Source organism: Phascolarctos cinereus, unplaced genomic scaffold (genome assembly GCF_003287225.1).
Source record: "Phascolarctos cinereus isolate Bilbo 61053 unplaced genomic scaffold, phaCin_HiC Scaffold_9;HRSCAF=440, whole genome shotgun sequence".
NCBI classification, from domain to species: domain Eukaryota; kingdom Metazoa; phylum Chordata; class Mammalia; order Diprotodontia; family Phascolarctidae; genus Phascolarctos; species Phascolarctos cinereus.
The window spans coordinates 20264197-20289537 of NW_027556402.1; the positions used below are offsets into that span (position 1 = coordinate 20264197).

Consider the following 25341-nt stretch of genomic DNA (forward strand, 5'->3'; position numbering starts at 1 on the left):
TTGGTTGCTCAAGAGGACTAGAGCTTGAACCACTGGCAACTTCCTTGTTGCCTGAGGCAGAAAGAGCCCAGAAGAGGGGGACTTGGTGGCCTGCAGGGTTAGCAGAGTTCCTACTGCCTTTTCTACCTTTTACTAGTTTTTCTGCCCTGGTAAATTCAGAGGTGGCAGGGAGCAACATCGAGGTAAATTGTGTACTTCGTTCGTTCCGTGCCTGGAAAAGTGGGCTGGGGCCAGACTGTGAAGGGCTTCACAGACACCAGAGAAGAGCCTGTATTTTGTCTCAGATGCAGTGGGGCCCCTGGAGCTTTTGAAGCAGCCGAGGCCGTTGTCTGGAGGATGGAGCGGGGGTGAGGCTGGACACAAGCAGGAGCTTCTTACCATAGTCCAGGAGAGAATGGGCTGCTCTTTCAGCTAAAGAGGATGCTTCTTAGGGGATTTCTGTGTTGTTCAGCAGCTCCTTCTCCCTGTGAAGTTGTGGGAAAGAACCCAGCTAAAATGTTTATTTTTAGTTTCCTGCAATCCAGTTGAACACTTCTTTGTGGTGAAGACTTACATAAGGAGAGAGGCCATTTGGTGTGGAAAGAATCCTACAGACTTTGGAGTTCAGTTTCTTACTTGCCATGAAACTTGAAGAAAATTACTTAACATCTCAGCCTTGGCTCTTTAATCCATAAAATGGGGGTGATAATAGGTAGGCTAGTTACTTCATCTAGTTATTGTATAGAAAGTATTTCAGAGTAGTGAGTGGTTACTATTAAGGATAAATCATAGAATCATAGACTTCAATTATAAAGGAGCAGTCATCTAACCTAAGTATTTTGGCAACAATTGTGAATTATTCCTTCACACTCCTTTGGGGTGATTGCTAGGTGGATTTTGTTGCCATGGACACCAACGAAAGCTCTCTGAAGCCAAAAGAAATTCAAAGAAAGTCACAGAGTAGGGCCAACCTCCTAAAGCTAATCGTAAAAACATACAATAAATGAAACACACAGTTTGGGATGGTCAGTATGGATATTTGCTTTGCTCAACTGTGTATATTTGTTATAAGGATTTTGGTTTTTCTTCCCTTGGGGGAATGGGAAAGAGAAAAAAGATAAATGTTGACTTAAAAATTTTTTTTTAATTTAATAAAGCATACTCTATTCAGCAAATCGGAATATTATTTTGTCAAGTGAGATACCTTGCGTCTTGTCGGTTGGCTTCAGAGAAGGAATTTTTAAGCGCCTACCCTTGGGGAGCTATATTTGCGTGCCTGAAATAAAAGAGGATACACAGCATATTCTGGGTCAGGCCTAACTCAGGCCAATCCAGTAATTCAGGCTCAGGATTATAAAGCATTCAGGGACCTTAAAATAGAATAAAAACAACTTTACTGATGATAAAAGATAAAAAAAAAAGGATACAATTCCTTTTTGAAGGAATTTCAAAGAGTTGAAAAGATAATAATTTAAATAAAAAATAATTCTGTCTTCACATTGACTATGACAGCCAGCCATGCCAAATCAAGATATTCCCCATGGGGTGATAAGAGTGCTGGTAAGATCTCCAACTCCCCCAGGCTGGACCTTTTATACATCAGGTGGTGGGGAAGCCAAACAGCCTTCCTCTCCCTAACAGAAGGAACAGCTTCGCTAGCAGAAGATGTGGACTGCTTCTACTAGCAAGAGAGAGTTCTCTAGCTAGAAACAGAGTAGAATGAGGTCTTTGCGTGTAGAAATGCAACACTAGGTTTTACAAGTGTTTTCTATGGTAGTAGGAAAATAGAATCCATCCAGCAATAGAACTTTAGGCTTAAGTGTTTTCTCATTCTTCTCTTTTTGCTTATGTGATTTTTTTCTTTTCTTTTGTTCTCTACTTTCTGTTGGCCCTGTGAGGATAAACTAAGGTGAAAAGCTAGATTTGAATTGTAGAGAAATACAGGCTTAGAAAAATCAAAAATCAAACAACAAGCATTTATTAAGCACCTACTATGTTCTGGGCACTAAGAATACAAATACAATGGATGAAACAGTCCCCATTCACAAGAACTTACATTCTAATAGAGAAGACAATGTGTAAGTATAAACAGAATAAATATAAAGAGAATAAATTGTTGTATCATTTCAGTGGTGTCTGCCTCTTCATGCCTCCATTTTGGGGTTTCTTGGCAAAGATATTGGACCAATGTGCCATTTCCTTCTCCACCTCATTTTACAGATGAGGAAACTGAGGCAAGCAAGGTTAAGTGGCTTGCCCAGAGTCACACAGTTCAAAAGTGGCTAAGGCCAGATTTGAACTCAAGAAGATGAGTCTTCTTGATTCCAAGCCCAGTGCTATATTCACTGCACCCCCTAACAGCCCCAAAAGAGAATAAATACAAAAGAATTAAATCCAGTTTAGAGGGGAGGGCAATGGTAGTTGGACTAATAATGTAGAAGGTGGTACTTAATCTGAAAGAGAGGAATTCTGTGAGGAAAGGATACATTCCAGGCATGGGGCACACAGTGAAGTAAGTGCAGGTTTCAAATTATTCAGGTACTATAGAACAAGGTAGCCCTAATCTTTCAAATAATAGAGACAGTGTAGTGATGCAGCTTCCATGTGTCAAAGGGACTTTCGAAAATAGCCAGTAATTGGGCCTGTGCAAATAAGTTTGGAAAGTAAATTTCTGAATTCTTCATATGTGTACAAAACCTTTATTTCATGGGAAAAATCTTTCCTAAAACCAGGAGGAGAGAAAGCTGAAAAAGAAAAATATAGGTTAATAATGAATGGTGATGCCAAAAAATTTACTAAAATATTAACAAAGAGGGTATAACAGTATTTTCAGATTATTGTGGCTACCTTGGATTTATATCAGGCATGTAGGAATGATTCAGTGTTTGGGAAACTAAAAAGGTAATAAGTGATCATATTGATGACAATAAAACCATATGATTATGTCAGTACAGGCATACTTTATTTTATCGTACTTCATTGTGCTTTGCAGATATTGCTTTTTTTGTGTTTTGGGGTTTTTTTTTTACAAATTTAAGGTTTGTGGCAACCCTGCATCAAGTAAGTATCGTGTCATTTTTCCAACCGCATATGCTTACATCATATCTCTGTATCAAATTTTGATAATTCTCACATTTCAGACTTTTTCATTAGTATTATTATTATTATATGTGATATTATCATTATAATTGTTTTGGGGCTCCACATAGAACACCAATATGAAATTGCTGTCTTATTTTAAGAAATCACTACTACCACTCCACCCGTCAGTAACTACCACCCTGAGTAGTCAGCAGCAGTCAACATCAAGGCAAGACCCTCCACCAGTAAAAAGATTACAACTTGCTGAAGGCTCAGGTGATGGTTAGCATTTTTTAGCAATAAAGTATTTTTTAATGAAGGCAAACATTGTTTTTTAGACATAATACTATTGCGCACTTAATACACTACAGTGTAGTATAAATATAACTTATATGCACTGGAAAACCAAAAAAATTCATGTAACTGGCTTTATTGCAATATTCGCTTTACTGATACTAGTCTAGAAACAAACCTGTAGTATCTCCAAGATATGCTTGTAAAAGTAGAAAACTCCTACAATAAAACACTCATTTATGTTGAAAAGGAAATTACTAGCAATAAAAACAGACCTTTCCATATTATGACATACAGTGTTTGTCTAAAGCCAAGAGCTGGCATTGTTTCTAATAAAGAAATATTAGACACCTTTCTAAGAAGACCAGAGTTAAAGCGATGATGTCCATTGTCGCCAGTATTATGCCATACAGTTCTAGAAATGCTTCTGCCGCCATAAGGGAGGAAGTGCCCACAGCAGTGAAATCACAGTCCATGCAAAGTATCAGAATCATGTAGTGACTCATTTTAATCTGTAATTTTTGCCTCTCTGGCTTGTTTTAGGAACCTGGCTGTTGTATTTGCCTTGTACCTGGAGTATTGGCTTGGCAGCAGAGCCAGGCTGTTTTCCAGACTGGTATGTGTTGTCCCTTTTTGGCGCTGGCGCGATACTGATGCGGGGAGCTGGCTGTACAATTAATGACATGTGGGATCAGGACTATGACAGAAAGGTAAAGAAAGCCTTCCTAAATATTATGATAATACCAAGAGCTTAACTAAATTTTATAAATTAAGTTGTAAAGCAATTTACATATGTGGAATATTCGTTAATGCTATAATTACAGAATGACTTCAGAGCCCTAGCTATGTATGAAAGAGGAAATATTCAAAAATGCAGCATTTTAAAACATGTTTTCCTTCTCTGTAATCTGATAAAAATCAGCCAGAGTTTGTTTTATTTTTTCCAAAAAATGTGCAAAGTGATAAAAGGTCTGTTTTGATGTGTGTTTTTGATGTGAAATGTGAAATTCACAGACTGGTCTTGGTAAGGGTTTTTAGTACTTTTTTCCCAGCACCATCTGTTTTTTGACTCAGCAAACCTCCAGCCTTTTGGCTGATACAAAAAGTACTGAGCTTGGAACAATATTACCTGTGAATACCTGTCATTTAAATGCCACAGATCGTACCTTTTCTTGCACAAATCATGCCTATTTTAAGTCCCTACTCAAGAGTGTGACTCCTTTTTCTATTTAAAATGACTTCTATTAGCTATCTTGCTTTTCCCTCACAAGAGGCACCAAGGTTCATTAAAACATATGGGATCATAAAAGTTAGAGCTTGAAGGGACTTAACTATTTAAGTAGGTTTTACTCTGGTAGATTTTAAAGAGATTAAGTACTTTTGAGAGATCTTGACCAAGGCGCAGAGCCAAGTGGGGACTCTCCTGAGCTCTCCCCCAGACCCCTCTAAATACCTGTAAAAAATGACTCTCCACAAATTCTAGAGCAGCAGAACCCACAGAAATACAGAGAGGAACAAATTTCCAGCCAAAGACAACCTGGAAGGTCTGTTGTGCCAGGGTAAGAGAAGAGCGCAGTCCACACAGGCTGCGCCAGCACAGACCAGCCCCAGCAAACCCAGAGCCTGCTTTGGGACAACTGAGTCACTGGCAGCCGTGGCAGTTTTCAGACTTCTCAGACCACAGACACCAAACACAATTTAGAAGGTCACACCTTGGTGAGAGAGGAGCATAGTCCAGCACAGACAGGACTCTGTTGCTTTGCCCATACTCGGATATAGGTCACAGTCCTGGGTGGCAGTCCCAGGGCAAGGAGCACTGGCATAGCAGAACTCGTGGCCGCAGTGGAGGAGGGACCTTCCTCACAGTTCTAGGGCAGGAAAGAGTGTTTGTGGTCACTCACAGACCAGAGCAGAGGCCCAAAGGGGAGTAAACACCTCTCCTTAAATACTGTCTTGGAAGAACTGAAAACTTACAAGTCTCTAGAAGTATCTCTTAAAACAGCTACTCAAAACCCCTGAAGTTTGGGACCATGCACCCTCCACCCTGGAAGCAGAGTCCTACCTTAACAAAGAATTAAATGAGCAAACAATGGAAAAAACCTCTGACTATAGAAACTTTGGTGACAAGGAATATCAAAACACATACTCAGAAGAAGACAACTAAGTCAAATCTCCTACATCCAAAGCTTCCAAGAAAAATATGAATTGGTCTCAGGCCATGGAAGAGCTCAAAAAGGATTTTGAAAATCAAGTAAAAGAAGTAGAAGGAAAATTGGGAAGAGAAATGAGAGTGATGCAAGAAAATCATGAAAAACGAGTCAACAGCTTGGTAAAGGAGACACAAAAAAATACTGAAGAAAATAATTCCTTAAAAATTAGAATGGAGCAAATGGAAGCTAATGACTTTATGAGACATCAAGAAACCATAAAACAAAGCCAAAAGAATGAAAAAATAGAAGACAGTGTGAAATATCTAATTGGAAAAACAACTGACCTGGAAAATAGATCCAGGAGAGATAATTTAAAATTATTGGACTACCTGAAAGGCATGATCGAAAAAAGAGCCTAGACATCATCTTTCAAGAAGTTATCAAGGAAAACTGCCCTGCACAGAGGGTAAAATAGAAATGGAGAGAATTCACCGATCACCTCCTGAAAGAAATCCCAAAATGAAAACTACCAGGAATATTGTAGCCAAATTCCAGATTTCCCAGGTCAAGGAGAAAATATTGCAAACAGCCAGAAAGAAACAATTTAAATATTGTGGAAACACAATCAGGATAACATAAGATTTAGCAATTTCTACATCAGGGGCTTGGAGGGCTTGGAATATAATATTCTGGAGTTCAAAGGAGCTAGGATTACAACCAAGAATCACCTACCCAGCAAAACTGAGTATAATCCTTCAGGGGAAAAAAATTGACATTCAGTGAAATAGAGGACTTTCAAGCAGTCTTGATGAAAAGACCAAGAGGTGAATAGAAAATGTGACTTTCAAATACAAGGCTCAAGAGAAGCATGAAGAGGTAAACAGGAAAGAGAAATCATAAGGGACTTATTAAGGTTGAACTGTTTACATTCCTGCATGGAAAGATGATATTTATAACTCATGAGACCTTTGTCAGTATTAGAGGAGTGGGAGGGAATATATATAGACAGAGGGCACAGAGTGAGTTGAATATGAAGGGATGATATCTAAAAAATAAAATTAAGGAGTGAGAGAAGATTTTACTGGGAGGAGAAAGGGAGAGGTAGAATGGGGTAAATTATCTCGCATGAAAGAGGCAAGAAAAAGCTTTTATAGTTGAGGGGAAGAGGGGGCGGTGAGGGAGAGTGAGTGAACCTCACTGTCATCAGAACTGGCACAAAGAGGGAATAACACTCTCAATTGGGTATAAAAATCTATCTCACCCTACAGGAAAGTAGGAGGGGAGGGGGTAAGAGAGCATGCGGGGGGATACAGGGCGGGGGAAGACTGGGGGAGGGGGCAGTCAGAAGCAAAACACTTTAGAGGAAGGATAGAGTTAAAGGAGAGAGAATAGAATAAACAGGGAAGGAACAGAATAGAGGAAAATATAGTTAGTCTTAAACAACATGACTATTATGGAAGTGTTTTGCATGACTACACATGTATAATCTATATCAAATTGCTTGCCTTCTCAATGATGGGGGTGGAGAGGGAGGAAAGAAGAGAATTTGGACCTCAAAGTTTTAAAAATAAATGTTAAAAATAGTTTTTATATGTAACTGAGGAAGAATACTAAATAAATTAATTAATTTAAATAATTAAATAAGTTGAGGCAAGTCCCTCCTCCCAAAAAAAGAGATCTTGACTAATACAATTATAAAATTACAAAACCAAATTTTAGTATTTTCTTTGATTTTTTTTTAAGCCTGTAAGTGTTGATGATTAATTTGGGGAGAATTGAATTTCATGTTTATTCTGCAAGAGCACAACTATTAAAGCCTATTTGCCCGTGTGATAGTTGTGTCCATACACCTTTTTCCTCCCCAGGATTTTAATGTCATTTTTTTATTCACCTGATCTTGACAAATATCAGCAAGTCTGAACATTTCCATGTACAAAGAAAAACAATAAAAGGAGATTGTATGTGAAGTCATAGATCTGTTTGTGCCTACACAGAAAGTTATTTTGTTACCATCCATGTTGAATTTGAGAATTGGAAGAGACCCCAGTGCCCATTCAGGTCAGACCACACGCTTCAACGTATCAGAGAAGCGGTCATTCAGTCTTTACCTGAAGACTTCAAAGGAGGGAGCACCACTTGATGCAAGCCACTCTACTTTGGGGCAGCAGTAATTGTGAGGAGGTGTTTGTGGGCATCGAGCTTAAATCTGTGTCTTTGCCTCTTTTACCCGCTGCTCCTGCATCTTCCCTCTAGGGCCAAACTGAGCTAGGCTCATCCCTCCTCCCGATGCCTGCCTGAACACACCTGCCATGTCCCTGTGAGTCGTTCTCCAAACCAAACATTCCCAGCTCCTTAACTGATCCTTGTAAGTCCTGAACACAAGACCCTTGACCATCCTGGCTACCCTCCTCTGGACGCACTTCTCAGCTGATCAGTGTCCTTCCTAAACAGTGGTGCTCAGAACCGAACACTGCTCCTGTGACGTTTTGGCATTTGACCCGCAAGGGTCGTCGTGACTGGCCAACTTCAGATAAAACTGCTAACTCAGAAAGGAAAGATTAGTGAGCAGCGATGTTAACATGGATATAGTCAATGTCCTTGGTTATACTGGAAAAATAATTTTTAAAATTTTCATTTTGTAGGAGATGCCCATAACATCTGTGTCTCTTTTTACACTTACAGTCACTTTGCAACTACTCCTTGGGTATAGATTTGGGTTACTGTAATTAGAATTAGTCAAAGATTGTCCTCAGGTAGCCCTGCAGAAATCCTCTTATTGCGTATTCATATCAACAATATCTTCCTCACTCACCCTCACCCTTGCAGGAGTCGTTATTATAACACTAGTCTTGTGCACTCCTTGCTCCAAAACCTTGTTAGTATGACAGCAGTTTAATCCAAATTCCATTCCATCCCCCTATATCCAAGTGTCCCCAGTATCCTTAACCCACTTACTTTCTGTCCCGTTTCCTGTATGGAAGTTGGACTGTATGCATGGTAAAATGAGTGGCTGAGTATATAAGTTACATTATGGGGAGGGGAGGGATGGAGTGATGTTTATTTTTTTATAAGTTTCTTAATTGTGTTTTTTCCAAGCTTATTCAAATCTGAATTACTGGTTCTTGGCTATATCTCAAATACTGGGTTTTATCTTTGCATGAGGCTTTTAGTAAAGAATCTGATTTTTCTGTGTGAAGGTTACAAGGACAGCAAATCGACCAATCGCTGCTGGGGATATTTCAACTTTTCAGTCTTTGGTTTTCCTTGGAGGACAGCTGAGCTTGGCACTGTGTGTACTCCTGTGTCTGAATTATTACAGGTACATTTAATATGCATTTCCCAATATGAATGAAAAACCTGTCATTTTGAACTTGAAAAATAGTGACATGAAGCTGCTTTATTTCTGCCCTTAAGTATGCTTATTGGTCATGTAGCCAGTGTACAGACATTATTGTTCTTCTTGAAAATGACCTCAGGTACAGTGAGCATTGAACTCATAGCATTTCATAGTCATTGTGGTTATTTGATATGGTTAGAAATGCTAGCTATGGCAATTAGACAAGGAAAAAATGCAATTGAGATAGGAAAAGAGGAGACAGAATTCTCTCTGCAGGTGATGTGGTTTCCCTAGAAACTCCTAGAAATTCAGTGAAAGACTTAATTGCAACGGTAACTTTAATAAAGTAACAGGATTAAAAATAAACTGACAAAAATCATTGGCTGTTTTATATATTACAAAACTCAGCAGAAGGAGATAGATGGAGAAATTGCATTTAGAATAACCGTAGGACACATAAAATAACTGGAAGTTAACCTACCAAGACGTACTCAGGACTTATAGTGATATAACTACCGTGCAACCTTTGCAGAATAAAAGAAAACTCAGATAATTGAAGAGCTATTCATTGTTTGTTGTTAGGCCATGCCAGTAAAATTAAAGTGATACTACCTAAATTCATGTACAGTTTTAGCAGTATACTAATGAAACTTCAAAGGTAAATGTTTAAAGAACTGGACAAATAAAAACAGAATTGATTCAAAGAATGGTTCTCATTATATATGTGTATCCATTCTCTATAAGTCTTAGACTTTTGTAAGATATTTTCTGTAAAAATGTTTCCCACTCAGCAGCTTTTCTTCTTATTCAGGCTGCATTGATTTTGTTCTTGCAAAAGTTTTTTAATTTTATGTAATTGGGTGTATCTATTTTATCTTTTATGGTTACTTTTGTCCTTTGTGAGGAAAACCCATGAGCTTGGGGTAACTCAAAACGCTGGAAATTTAAATTTTGGTGTCCTCCTTCATTTATAATGGCTGTCCATAAAAGTTCTTTGATGCACATAGCTGTTGTGTTAAACAGATACTAACTGCTAAGCCGAGTTGTTTCCTGCTGGGCTTTACTGAGCATGACATTTCAACCAAACGAGGCAATCTGGTGGGTTTCTTCTCTAATTCTCTGTTTCCAAGATGTTCCTCTGCTCAGCTGGAATTACTCCTCAATAACAACATAGCATCATCACTTCCATATTTCAAGCTTAGCTGATAGTGTCCTGAAATCTGTCCTTTTACCTCTCCCTCCTCTTATCTTTCTGGGTTCTCTTTGCAGATGACCACACATGACCTTGTGGCTATTGATTCAATTTTCATTTCCTCTCTATAAATATAAATTATATTTGTATAGTTCTAGTGTTCCTATCTCTCCAGTATTTTACAGATTGTCCCATTCAAAATGAATGACAGTCTCATAACTTCAAGAAAAAGTCATTGCTTCAGTAACTTTTTGTCTCAGAATTCTAAGCAGACTTAACTCAGCCACAAACCACCTCATATGAAAGGACAGTACGTTAAAGACATGGCACGTCGCCATTTTGATTTCCAGTGTCTTGGAAGGTGGCCTTCATTTGCATGACTATTCTGGTTCTGCTTTCTTTTTTTCTGTATCAATCTTTTTTTTAAATTAATTAATTTATTTTTAGTTTTCAACAATTCCTTCCATAAGCTTTTAAGTTTTAAATTTTTCTCCCCCTCCCTCCCTGCTTCTCTCCCCAAGATGGTGTGCAATCTGATATAGGCTCTACATATACATTCCTATTAAACATATTTTCACATTAGTCATGTTGTAAAGTAGAATTAGAAGCAATAGGAAGAACTACAAGAAAGAGGAAACAAAACAAGAAAAAAAAAGAGCATGCTTCAATCTGCATTCAAATTCCATAGTTCAATGAAAAGAAATGCTAGGGAAGGTGGCCTAGCCATTCCAGATCTTAAATTGTATTATAAAGCAGTAATCATCAAAACTATTTGGTACTTGCTAAGAAATAGAGTAATGGATCAGTGAACAAGTCAATAACTGTAGTAATCTACTATTTGATAAACCCAAAGACCCCAGCGTGTGGGATAAGAATTCATTATTTTATAAAAACTGCTGGGAAAACTGGAAAAGAGTGTGGCAGAAACTAGGCATAGACCAAAATCTTACACCATGCCAAAATAAAGTCAAAATGGGTTCATAGTTTAGATATAAAGGCTGATACTATAAGCAAACTGGAAGAGCAAGGAATAGTTCATCAGTTCAGTCAGATTCATGAAGAACAGAAGAATTTATGACCAAACAGGAGATAGAGAACATTATGAAATACAAAATGGATAATTTTGATTATATTAAATTGAAAAATTTTTGCATAAACAAAGCCAATGCAGCAAAGATTAGGAGGGAAGCAGAAAACTGGTAAAGAATTTTTACAACCAGAATCTCTGATAAAGGCCTCATCTCTAAAATATATAGAGAACTAAGTCAAATTTATAAGAATACGAGTCATTCCCCAAATGATAAATGGTCAAAGGATATGAACAGGCAATTTTCAGATGAAGAAATCAAAGCCGTCTATAGGCATATGAAAAAATGCTCTAAATCACTATTGATTAGAGAAATGCAAATCCAAACAACTCTGACGTACCACATCATACCTATCAGATTGGCCAATGTGACAAAACAGGAAAATGATAAATGTTGGAGAAGATGTGGAAAAACTGGAACACTAATGCATTGTTGGTGGAGTTGTGAACTGATCCAACCATTTTGGAGAGCAACTTGGAACTATGCCCAAAGGGTTATAAAAATGTACATACCTTTGACCCAGCAATAGCACTTCTAGGGCTGTATCCTAAGGAGATCATAAAAATGAGAAAAGGACCCACATGCACAAAAATATTTATCACAGCTCTTTCTGTGGTGGCAAAGAATTGGAAATTGAGAGGATGCCCATCAATTGGGGAACGGCTGAACAAGTTGTGGTATATGAATGTAATGGAATACTACTGTGCTATAAGAAATGGTGAGCAGGCAGACTTCAGAAAAACCTGGAAAGACTTGTACGGTCTGATGCTGAGTGAAACGAGCAGAACCAGGAGAACACTGTACACAGCAACAGCCACCTTATGCAGTGACGGACTTTGATAGATTAGCCTTTCTCAGCAATGCAAAGATCTAAGGCATCTCCAAAGGTCTCATGATAGAAAGTGCTATCCACAGCCAGAGAAAGAACTATGGAGTTTGAATGCAGATTGAAGCATGCTATTTGCCATTTTTTTCCTTCTGTTGTGTTTTGTTTCCTCTTTCTGGTGGTTCCTCCTATTGGTTGTAATTCTTCCTTGCAACATGGCTAATGTGGAAAAAAACCCTGAAACTCCACTTCTTTTTCTGGATGTGGATATCATTTTCCATCATGAGACTTTTGGAGATGTCTTAGATGTTTGCACGTATCAGTCTTTCTGAACCGTTTTTAATACAGAAAGCACCGGTCCTTCTAAGGACTCGGTACTTTTACATGTTCTATTTATAGTAACCACCCCTGAAGAGTAGACAGAAGAAGAAATTATTTTTTTTTCTCTAGTAGGGTAAATGAGGCTGAGGCACAGAGAAATTTAGTGACTTGCCCACTTATCTCTTTGTTAAGGGTTGGCTGCAGAGACAGAACTTAGGCCTTGACTCAGTTTCCTTAATGAATGAGAAAGGAACTGTTTTTCAGCAGTGACAAAAAAGGGTAAATAAATCCAAAGGAATCAGGTTTTTTTTGTGGCACATTTTAGAAAACAGCCCTTTTGTCTGCATAGCCTGCAGGATATTCATTAACAAAACAAAAACCACATTCTGCACAGTGCTTCCTGAGATCGTTATGATCCCCCATAAATCAAGGATTCCTTAGCTTTTTTTGTTCAGGGACCTCTCTGGCAGGCTAGTAAAGCCCATGGGGGGACTCCTCAGAATCTTGTCTTTAAGGGCAAAAAATAAACCACAGAGGATAGTAGAAGGAATCAAGGAAGGTGTCATTTTTTCCCCCATCCAAGTTCACAGACTGCCTGAAATCTGTCTTTGAACTCCTAGGTGATCTGCAAACCGAGGTTAAGAACCTCTGCTAAGATGTAATAATAACAATAATAATAATAGCTTGTATTTGTATAGTACCTACTCTGTGCCACACCCTGTGAGTATTATCTCATCTTATAACCTTATAACAACCCTAGGAGGTAGGTGCCTTTATTAATAATCCCCATTTTACATTTGAGGAAACTGAGGAAGACATAGGTTAAGTGACTTGCCTGGGGTCTCTCAGCAAATAAGTGCCTGAAGCAGGATTTGAACTCAAGTTCCCAAATCCAGACCCAGTGCTCTAATCACTGCACTGCCAGCTGCCTACATAGAGATGTTTTCTTTTTGATTCTTTATAGACCTCTCATTTACCATAAATTTGAGTTGGCTTATATTCAGCCAAGGTGACTTAATGCAAAAGAAGGGCTGTGTGGTTTTCCAACTCTTTAGTGGCATCTTCTGTTACCTCCAGTGCCGTAGGAAAACTCAGGAACTAGGAAGAACACTGCACGTGCTTGAAAATCAGAGTTAGGAAGGAAATTTTTCTGTGTTACCTCATGACTGCTCCTCTTACCTGTAAGTTCATTATAGTATTTATCAGTTTCTGTAAGGAGCTGTATCAGATGGTACATATTTGACCTCTTCCATTTCCTCTTCATTTCAGTATAGCACTGGGAGCCGCATCATTGTCTCTGGTGGTCATTTATCCTCTGATGAAAAGAATTACTTATTGGCCGCAGTTAGCGTTGGGTGAGCTTGAAATTACTCTGTTATTACCCATCATCTCTCTTAAAAATGTTTTATTGGTGCGCTTTCCTTGTTCTTCCTTCCTTCCTTTTCTTTCCTTCTTTCTTTTCTTCCCTTTCCTCCTTCCTTCCTTCTCTTTCCTTTTCCTTTCTTCTTTCTTTCCTTCTTTTTCTTCCCTCTCTTTCTCTCTCTTTCTCTCCTTCTGTTCCTTCTTTCCTTCTTTCTAAGCACAACCTACTAACTCATTCCCATCCTCTACAAATGAAACCTTTCCCTCATACAGAGTAGATTTAGTTGAGTAAAACCAATCAGCACCTTGGCCGCGTGTGAAAACACATCTCATTCTGCCCCTCTGGTGTTCCTCCTCTTTAGTAAGAGTTGGTTCACATGTTTCGGTCGTCTTCTGAAGTCCTCACTGGCTATTGTGTTGTTCTAAGTTCTGTAGACTTTCAGAGTTGCTTTCCTTCACATTATGGTGGGCCTCTTGTAAATTGTTTTCCTGGTTCTGCTTATTTCTCCCTGTATCTGTTCATATAAGTCTTCTCAGCTTTCTCTGTAGCCATCATTTCTTATAGTACATCTTACATAAGATCCTAAGGTCATAGATTTAATTAAAGCTGGAAGAGAGCTAAAGTCCATCTCATTTTACAAACTGAGTCCTAGAGATGTTGAGTAACTTCCCAAGGTCACTCAAGTGATAAGTGACATAGGCAGGATTTGAATCCAGATCCTCTGACCTGTTGTACCAGGTTGTCTTAATATTTCATTATATTCATATAATAATTTATAATGGAGCCAAAGATAAGGAAATTGCCCCAAACTAAAAGCAAAGTATTTTTAAACATAGGGTTTTTAAAAATTTATTTGTTTTTAAAGAGTGATTCACAAGATTTGTTAAATAATTAAAAATACCCTAGATGAGGGATTCTCAGTCTTACTTTGTCATGGGCCCCTTTGACAATCTGGTTAAACCTATGAACCTTTTCAGAATGATATTTTTAAATGCATAAATTAAAATATATTTTGCATTACAAAATGAATCAATTACACTGAAATACATTTATCAGAGTCTAAACATTAAAAATCAACAACAAGTTTACAGACCCCCAAGTTAAAAATCCCTAATAGTGCAGCCAAGTTTTCAAATGGAATTTTTTAAGAATTAAAAATGTTGGAATATATTGAAAAAAAATTACAGATCTGAACTCACCTCTTTCAACAGATTCCTTATATTTCTTCCTTAAGGTAGCCACCCTGGAAAAAAAGGGAAATTAGGACAACCATGACCCTAGTATTCCCAGGTGGATCTTGCCACTTGTATGGTCTTGTCAAGGTATGGAGATCTGGACCCTAAGGGTAATCCCAAGGGAGCCGTCACAGGAAGGCCTTCTTCAGTGGCCCATCCCTACATGTCCCCTTGAGAAAACAGAGGCTTGCAAGGCTATGCTGCTGGGATCTAAGACACAAGCAGTGTAGGGCAGGAGGCATGTTTGTTTCTTTCAGCCTTGTCAATAGAGGGCTTTCTTTGGAGAATTCTATATGAATGCAGTGCATAGGACATTTTCAGTATCTTTCCATTTATTTTCCCCCTTCTCTCCCAGAGTGAGCTGTCAGTCTGGCATGGCTTGGTCATTTTCCATCAGAATGAGTGGCAGCGCGTTATAGTGGAAAGTCCTCTGACCCTGTTGTGTGGGTATGGACAAGGTCATTTTATCTCTAAACCTTAGCTCACTTCAAAGTAAGAATTAATAATATTGATACTGCTGACCTCAGAGGATTTTAAGGGCCATAAACTCGGTAAAACTGGGAGTTACCATCACAGTCAACTTTTAACCATAAATTAATCATTGGTCACAGTTCAAATGCTCTTTAGTATCGTTTCCATTTACATTTTTGTCATAATTGTGCATATTGTTTTCTTGGTTCTGCTAATTCAGCATCATTTCATTTAAATCTTAGCATTTTTCTGTAATTTCTCATATCCGTTATTTCTTATTATGTAAGTAATATTCTGTCACATTCATATGCTACAATTATTTAGCCATTCCTCAAACAAGGTAGCCCATTGTTTTTTCTTTCTATTTTCTTTCCAGTTTTTGCTACCACCAAAAAAAATGTGATTTAAAAAGTACCTTGGCATATATGAGAACTCTCTGTCTTTAACTTCTTTGGGGTACCCACCTAATAGTGGTTTAATGATGCATGTCACATAATTTCTGGTGTAATTTTTTACATTTAGATCTTTTATCCATTGATCATAAAGTTCTTTCTTCAGTTTAAATACTTCTTGATTAGATCTGCAGACTTCAGGAAAATAGTTTTTCATTTAATATGGATGCCTTTTATTTTTAACACCACAGTGATTTCCCAACATGTGCTGTCTACCCTGCCCCAATAACAAAGAGAAGTTAGCAAAACAGACCAACAAAGCAACCGTCTTTGACGGTCTGTGCGGCCCTCCGTGCCTGCAAAGCCCATGTTTTTGCCAATACTTGTAGGTGCACTCTGTCCCTGGCCGAGAGCCCAGCATTTCTATGTTTAAAACCAACATTTGGAAACGCAAATCTCATTCTTAGAAACCAGTGTTCTTAATCAGCTTCTCTTTTCCTTGACAAGACCCTACCTTACTCTTTCAAGCCTCATGCTGGCCATTTATATAGTGTTGAAAGCAATGTCGGTGCCCGCGAGGTCTTCAGTTTTTTGCATAGGACTTCGTGATCTTTAGCATTTGGTCCCTCTGGGGCCATCGCTTGTCTCAAAATGAAATCACCAGAAGTGAGCAATGATTACTGAGTTTGTGTTCATGTGGCGTTCATTCATTGTACTTGTGACCCCAGTGCTGGGACAGGGACACAGAACAAGTACTTTATAAATACTTATTGATTAATTAACATTATTTGGAGACTTTCCATCACACCCTGGATACTTTCCTTTGGGCAGACTGACCAACCTCCCTGTTTATGTCCAATTAATTACAAATTATGTCAGTATCCCCTTCAACAGAAAGTCTTCTTTCTTTGACCATTATTGGATAAAGCCTTGACTGATGGCACCTGGGAATTTGCATCATCATTTCTTGGAGCCCAAGAATCTGCTTCCCTCTGTAAGAAGATTTTATGCCCGTTTTGAAGCTCCAAGAGTCCGTGGTCCCTCTCCTACTCCTTTGGGACACACTTTTTCACCCTCCACCCTCCTGACACAGGCGAAAATTCTCCTCTGATTATCTATGACCTTTTTCTTTTTTCTTTCCTCCTTGAAATACTTCCTACATTCTTTGTAGGAACACTTTGCTTTCCTTCATGCCCTGGACAGTAGAGTGGCCTTCCTCGAGCCCTTCTGCTTTTTCCTCTAAGACTGAGATCTCCGTGCTTTGTAGACACATCGGTGACCCATGGTACTGGTGAAACCCGAAGCAAAGCACAGTCTTGAAGATCACTGCAAGTTCTCCTTGTCCACCATATTTGATTGAAAGACCACTGTCCGTTGTCCTTTTTTTAGTGGCTGTCTCCTCTAACCCTTGTGGCTAATTACTTTGTCAAGTTATGTACTTGCAAGACAGAGTTTGAGGTGTGAGTATGCCGAGGTCATCTACCTGGCTTCCCCTTGCTACTGACCTCTTAATACTTCCATGTCCTTCCTTGGGCATCAGCCCCTTTGTCTCCACTTGAGAGATATGGTTTAATTTTTTTAGCCACCAGAAGCATACAGCACAGAATTCAGCTATCTCATGAGCTTCCTCACCTGGCTGCTGCTCTACACACACTTCCATGGACCTTGGGGGTTGAGGCTTCACTTATTTACTGTACAGAGACCAGCAAGGGCGGGTGACAAAATCCAGCTGTGTGAGACCTTTGTGTCTCCTTTTTATCTTGCCCCTCTTGTCCAGAACCTTCCGCTCTGCCCAGGTTCTCTGGTAAGTGTGTGACAAGTGGTATATGCCTGTGACGGGGGTGACTTGGGTCCTGACTCGAAAACACCTGTCTTGGTGGAATCGGACTTTTTCACACTGTTCACTAATCAGATGAGAGAGGTAGCCCAGCTAGCACCTGCCATCTTTGTTTCTGTGTTTATCTTTTAAATTAGAGCCTGTGCTGTGTGATGACAGGTTTTTGTCATTTTTTAAAAGCTGGGCATCCCCACAGCCGTTTTCCTGAAGTCTGTAACCAAAAGACCTTCTCTTGGGCTTCCTGCTTTGTGACCTTCTTCTCTCATTCCCCTCAGTTCTGTGAACCTCTCATTCTCTTTACGCTCCCCCCAAACAGCGCAAAACGTATCAGAGAGCCCTAGTGGTCGGGCCGGATGGAGTGAAATCATGTCGGTGTTTCTGGGAGGCTCAGTCACATAGCACCTTTATCCTGTTTCTTCTTTCCAGATTGGAACAATGATGGAAGCTTCTATTCCTGTGATTTCTGCTGCTCTTTTAGCAAGAGTTTGGTAAAATGCCATGGTCTCCAAAGTGATTTTAAATGTGTAAAGCATAACACAATGTACTTGTAATTAGCTTGGCCCTTGTCTACAACCTGGAATTCTGAAATAAATTCAGTGGTTTTTACCCCCTTCCTTCCTTATCTTTTATCAATCCTAGGACTGACCTTTAACTGGGGAGCATTACTGGGATGGTCCGCCATCAAAGGCTCCTGTGATGTGTCTGTGTGCCTACCCCTTTATCTCTCTGGAGTTATGTGGACGTTAATATATGACACTATCTATGCTCATCAGGTAATGTACCTCTTCAGACCTATTCTTTGGCTTTTCTCTGTGCCTCTTTCTTTGAAATCTGTTGCATTTAACTTTGTGGGCTTCCAATTGGGAGCTTTCTTTTTAATGTCATTGCACAGATACGGCTCGTGCACTTTAACCCCTTCCTTGAATGACAGTCACCAGCCCAGCTCAAAACACTGCAGTGTGTTCCTGTTAACTCTGAGTAAAAATGCCAGGTTCTGTGCCTGATGTTCAAGGCTGTCCGTGGTCTGCCTCCAGCCTGTCTTTTCACCTCATTTCACGTCGTCTCCTTTCACCGACTCCATCCATGTTCCAGCCAAACCGAGCTCTCATGGCTGTTTCCGAAGGTCAGCGGCCCATCTCTGGTCTCCGTGCACTCATGCAGTCTGACCCTGTGCCTGGAGAACATGCCCTCATCATCCCCTCCCCCGCTTCGGGCTCAGCTCGGCTACCCCTTCCTCGGCAAAGCCTTCTCCAATTTCCCCAGCTCTTGGTCCCCTCCTTCACCAGATGCTTTTTTTCTCTGTGTGCAAGGTCTGGGAGAATGGAGGCTCCTCAGAGGGCAGAAGTGATCTCTGCACCCCCAAGACTTCCCACTACACCCTGCACACAGTAGGCACTTAATTCATGTGTGCTGAATTGAATTGAAATGGAAGGGGTATTCATGCTCAGGCTATGAAAGATGTTTTCACTCGTAACTCTTAGTTTTCTAGCCACAATTTCACGCTCTCACCTTCTGTACCATGCCTCGGTGTGTGTATCTGTGTGCCTTGAGGAAGGTGGCCATACCCTAAAATAGCTGGGAAGTGTCTGAGGCTGGATTCAAACTCAGATCTTTCTGGCTCCATGCCCCGTGCTCTGTGCACTATGGCACCACCGAACTGCCTGCTTCTAATGCCTTCAGTGTGGGTGTAGATCATTCACATAAAACTTTGTACGTATGGGAAAGTAGGCAGATAAGTCAGTAATTGTTGATGTTCTCACCAGTCCTTTTTTTTTTTTTGATGAACAAAGTCTAAGTTTTTCCCCTTTGGTATTCATGTGTGCTGAATTGAACTGAAATCAAAGAGGTTAAGAAAGATGATCAGAGTTAAAAAGGATGGGTAGACCTATCCTTCTGACACCCCGTGGGTCATTCGCTCAAAACTCTCCCAATTTTGTCACCCACCACACAGGTCCCTTCTGTGTGCCCTTGGTCTGATCCAGCTGCTTTTCCATTGTTGTTCTCTTTTGAGAACCTTCCTCCCTCAAGCACATCTGGTACCATGACAGTTAAAAAATAAATGGCGCCTTCCAGCCATTAGCCATTTTCATTGTTAAATATCCCCCAGATGACTTTGCTGAGTTGGGTCTGTGGTCAGACTTTCATTAAACAGGATATCCCCTGCACTCCTCTCTGTTTGTGAGGCCATATTCCATTGCCTTTCTCAGTCGTGCTTTACGAATGAGTCTATGTTCTAACCTGGTGTTACCTCTGCCAGGCATGTTGAGTGTTTGATGACCGGCTGGTCCTTTTGAGCATCTGTGGCCATTGGTTTATAGCAGTTAAACTTCTCTATGAAATGACTCTAGTCTATGTCTGTCCCTTTTCCGTCCACATCCCATTTCCCATCGTTAGTAACTTTAAATTGGTCAAGATGGAGTAGTCTTAATTGCCTCTCCTGCTTTTTTTAAAAAAATTTTTATTCTTCTAACTTTGTAGACTCTAACAAGTCTATGATCCATGCTAATTCAGAGACGGCTCCCTCATCAATAGTAATAAGAATCAGTTTCACTTTTTGTGAAACGATTGCTGTGAATGTGGTTTGTTTTTGTGAAACCGATGCTATTCGGTGCCTGCCACGTCTCGTAGCTGGTTCTTTTTTTCCAGGAAGGTAGTCCCGAGGCATCTGGATAGTCAACAGTTTGGTCCCTCTTCTCCCTCCTTCCTAATTGTAGATTTGGAACCGAAAGGGAACTTCAGAGGCTAGCCTCTCGATTTGTAGGTGAGGAAACTGAGTCCCATGGTGCTTGAATGACTTACCCAAGATCAGTCAGAGGCAGGATTTGAACCCAGAGCCTCTAGCTCAGAAGCCACTACTTTCCAGAGTGTTTCACTTGTTCCTGTTTTCCATTGTCTTTTTGCCCTTGGGCACCTGTTAATAGCAGCTCCACCAGGTCTTTCTCAAAAGAGAACATAGGTACAACCATTTTTCCAACTGGCTGCGACTTCCTTCTTTCTTCTAGTTTTGTTTATAACATGAATGTAAAGATTGAGAAGTTCCTCCAGGGATGTACCCCCTCGGTCACTGGACAAGAGTATCGCATTGAGAGTACCACGTACAGTAGAGTCCAGCATAACCAAGTTTATCATTATTGTTGTACTATGAATTTAGAAGACTGCAAATCAAATCATACCCTGCAAACATAAAAATTTCACGGACTTTGAAGTATGACGTAGCACAGACTGTAAGGCAGATGTTAGACCGTTTTCTAGTGTCAGCATTATAAGAAGTTTCAGCCATCTACCGACAGGGCAGCACATAGAAATTACTTAAATAACGTCTGTGCAGATAGGTTGATGTATTGAAGAATTTACATCTATGCTTGTGTGGTAGGTACCAACATCTGCTCCACACAGACTAGTCTTTCCCAAAAGGTAGAGAAATTGTACTTGAGACTTACTCAGTGCAGGAGACTAAGCTCTGAATAAGACTAAGGTGCGCACCATGGACATACTTCCTAGTTGCCTAAAGCATGATGAAACCGGGCGCCTCAGCAGGCACACCTGGAGCAGCATGGTGGATAGAGGGCCAGCCCTGGAGTCAGGAGGACTCATCTTCCTGAGTTCAAATCTGGCCTCAGACACGTCCTAGCTGTGTGACCCGGCCAAGTCACTTTACCTTGTTTGCCTCAGTTTCCTCATCTGTAATATGAGCTAGAGAAGGAAATGGCAAACCACTCCAATATCTCTGCCAAGAACACCCCAAATGGGGTCACAAAGAGTTGGTCACACGTGAAACAACCGAACAATAACAATAACTGTGGCAAATGCACATGTGAAGTGGCATCAGTCCTTGTCAAATATGCTTTCCGTGTTATCGCTAAATAAGCTTCTTCTGTTAAAAGTTGTGTGATCCACAAGGGTCTCTCCCAATCCCAAGCCTGAGCTACCAGATTTTCCTGAATCAGGCCTGCCCAAAATGATGCACGTCATTTGGGGAGAGCTGACAAGTCTGTGGACAAATGAAAACCAAGTTATGCTTAACTGAGAATAATTTCACAGAGGAAGCCAAAGATAAATTGTGTTGTAAATGAAACACGCACTTAGGGATGTATGTCCTGGCTGCTTAGCACCGTTAAACCTTCAAGAACACAAGAAAAGTGGGCGCTTTCATGAGAAGGAGGGGTGTGCACAGCAGAGCAAGAGCGACAGGCCTTGAATCACATTGCCATGATGCTGATCCTCGCATCGGCTTTGAGAGGGTGCTTAGGTAGCTTTCATGCTCCCTGCCTTTACCGTTCATGCAGGACACAGCCAGCTGTTACTCAGATCATTCAGTGAGCCACACTGGAGCACATGAGAGTTGGACCTTGGGTGGTGCTTTCGCCTTGGAGATGACACTTACCTCATACACACACACTTAGAGAGCATTGACTGCTCAGTGTCAGTGAATTGGTCTGATGACCCTGGAACCCAGCAGTGGGAAACCTGCGGCCTTCAGGCTACATGTGGCTCTGGATCCTTAAGTGGGTCCTGAACGGATTCAGTCAGAGGCTGCGCTGAATGATCCAGAAGGCCGCAGGTTCTCCCTCCTTTAAGACAGGAACCAGCGTTATGATGAAATAAGAATTGACATTTAAGGATCCGTGAAGCCCATTACGACGATCTCAGCCGACCTTTAAAAGTCTCTTCTTCAACCCTGAGCAGACTTCTGAGATCTGGAAAATTAGGCTATGAAAATTCATACAGGGCCCTTCTGCCAAGCCAGTTTTCTTCTCCATAGTTCGCAAATCACCAGCGTGTTGTTTAAAACAAAATTTCTCTTTGCCAGGACAAAAGAGACGATGCCTTGATTGGGCTCAAATCCACTGCGCTTCGGTTCAGGGAAGACACCAAACAGTGGCTAAGCTGCTTCAGCGTTGTCATGCTGGGCGGCCTGACTCTGGCTGGACTCAACTGTGACCAGACCGCACCCTACTATGCTGCCGTGGCTGCCGTAGGGGCTCACTTGGCTCGCCAGGTTTGTCATGGTACCCCTCAAGAGCACCACATTACTGCCATGGTGCATTAAGATTAGACAGCTCCCTAATAAGCACGGGCCATTCCGCTCTGAACATGCAATCCTATCTGCCCCTCTTGACGTGGGGAGAGGCCAGTAGCCATTAGAACTGATGTATAGACTCGCTAATAGTGTCTCTATAGGTATTGATTTTCCTGGAATGCACTTCAAAAAGGCTAGCTCTTGCAGGGTTGATATAGAATCCTCTATTCTTGGTGTTTGAAGGGAACCCAGAGGCCAAGTCCAACCCGTACCTCAAGCATGAGCCCTTACTCCAGCATCCCTAACAGATGACCCACCATCTTGTGCTTGAACACCTCCGTGGTGGGAAACTTACCAGCTCTTGAAGCAATCCACTTTATTTTTAGACAGTTCTGCTTGTGACTGAGTTCCTTCTGGTTAACTGAGTCTCCCTGTAGCCTCCACCCACCCGTTCTACTTTTTAACTGACTTCTGGAGCCAAGCCGAATGCCTTACCCCCTGCTAGATGACAAGCCTTCACATATTTCAAGTTTTATTTTTTCACATCAAGCACTCCCAGTTCCTTCATTAACGACATTATATGACACGTTTTTGAGTCACTCCAGGAAAGGGAGTCCTTCCCCAGTGGCAAACAGACCAGTGCTAGTAATGTAAATGTCCCAAGGGTGGAGTCTCACTGAGATAACGAGGGGCCAATACTCCTATGCCATGAAATTACTGTAAATATGCCGTGATACTAGCCAACCAGTGACAGCCTAGCATTTGTTCTGGGGCAGCCTTTCCTATCTTGCCCACCAAGTGACCTCTATAAAATGAGTGGGCTAAATGAATGAGTCATCATAAAATTGACCATAATGTTGTATCACCAGGTTTGTCATGGTACCAGTGAAAAGCATCGCTTTATTGCAGTGACACCTTGATTGGACAGCTCCTTGATAAGGACAGCCCATTTTGCTCTGAGGTTTTTTTTGTTTTCTTCACTTACAAAGGCTAAAGATTGGACTGAATCTGTATTTTTAGTTTAGTCAGTTTACCAAAGGTCATTTGTCAATCTGGGGAAATCAAATCTGTGGAAACACCCTCCAAAGACAACCAAATCTACTTTTAAGTGAATCGGCTGACCAGACTAATATTTCACTCTCACTTTTATCCTCATTTCATAGGGGGAAAGACTTTAAGATAAAAATTCTCAATTACTCTCTGGCATTAGGAAAAAGAGGTGATGTTCTCATGGACAGCTAGGGTAATGGTATTGGCTCCCCCTATACACACACACACAGGGAGGAGCTAACACATGCAAAGGAAGAGTGAGTGGCTGAGGTTACATTTTTTTTTCCCTTTACCTAATTTATTTTTAGTTTTCAACATTCATTTCCATAAGATTTTGAGTTCTAAATTTTCTCACCCTCCCTCTTTTCCCACCTCCCCAAGACAGCGTGCAATCTGATATAGCTCTATATATACATTCATATTAAACATATTTCCACATTAGTCATGTTGTAAAGAAGAATTAGATTAGGTCGCATCTCTTGCATTATAATCAAAGGACAGGCCATTTGATGCAATTTTCTTCTCAATTTATATCCCCTCCACACAAGTGAATCTCTTTTAGCTGAGAATTTGCATTCATCTTTCTAACCCATTGGGGCTTGTTTCTTGTCTCTGAGAACAAGGCCTCCATTTTAGAAGATGCCTTCCTGTGTGTGGCACTTTCCACTAGGGCTGCCCTCATCTGCCCCACCCCTCCCTTTGCATAGACTCTCATTCTTTCCTCCTGACCACCACCACTTCTTAGAATGGGTCCTGTCACAGTGGGCAAGGAATAGCTCCTCTCTTTTAAGAAGAAGCTTCTAAAGAGTCATTGAGTATTAAATGCTCCTCCTCTAGCAACCAAGCTCATTCTGCCTTGTGTTATCATCACTAGAAGGCCTTATTCCACGGCCCTTCCATCAGCCTTGGGAAAAGAATATTTTAGAATAAAAGAAAACTTAGAAGGAAGCGTAGAAAGCAGAATAGTGATGTAGCCCTTATTAGGCAGTCTTTTTAAAAAAAAAAGGTATACAGCGTGAAATGTAAATTCATGGTTTTATAGCGAATCCTCATTTTATGTTGCACTGTGTACATGGACATTTTTTGGTTTTGTTTTTATGTATTTAAGTTCAAAATGAATTTTTAAAAATAAAAAAATAAAAGACTTGTCTATGTTCAGGGAACTTGTAGTCCTTGGACAGACATCAGCAGAGAGTCAACAGACACCTGTGCATTGATAAAATTAAAACAGCCCAGTGTTTCATTGGATAAAAGTATTTAATAACAAGTGGCAGTCTGGATCAGTGTGATTCACAAAGAAGGCCGAGGAATACACAATTGGAATGTAGAATGGAAACTGGAAGTGATTGGGAGGTTTCTAATTCCAGGCCTCCAGGTAGTGAGTGAAGCCACTGATCTCACTTTAGCATTATTCTTTCCTCTAAGAATGGTAGTGGCCCGATCGATCGAAGAAGGCAGTACCTCCATTAAACTCTTAGAACGTCACCTTGAGTATCCTAGATCTGGGGCTGGAAGAAGCCCCAGCAGCCATTGAGTGTGACTGCCTCTTTTTATAGAAGAGGAAACTCAGATCTAGAGAGATTTTGGCCCAAAGTCTTTGTCCAAGGTCACCCAGGTAGTAAACATTATAGGAAGGATTTGAACCCAGGTCTTCTGACTCCAAAGTCAGTGACCTTTCCACTGTACACTCCAGTCTAATCAGACC

The 25341-nt window shown here is 40.5% G+C and overlaps 1 protein-coding gene across 1 annotated transcript in view; it reads left to right on the plus strand.

Moving 5' to 3' along the window:
* COQ2 (coenzyme Q2, polyprenyltransferase) overlaps window positions 1-25341 on the plus strand; it is a 47554-nt gene that overhangs the window by 20751 nt on the left and 1462 nt on the right. Inside the window, exons 2-6 of the mRNA XM_020988432.2 lie at window positions 3898-4064; window positions 8702-8823; window positions 13538-13623; window positions 18206-18339; window positions 22377-22565. Coding sequence (XP_020844091.1) covers window positions 3898-4064; window positions 8702-8823; window positions 13538-13623; window positions 18206-18339; window positions 22377-22565 — 698 coding nt within the window. The remainder of the gene's footprint in view (window positions 1-3897; window positions 4065-8701; window positions 8824-13537; window positions 13624-18205; window positions 18340-22376; window positions 22566-25341) is intronic.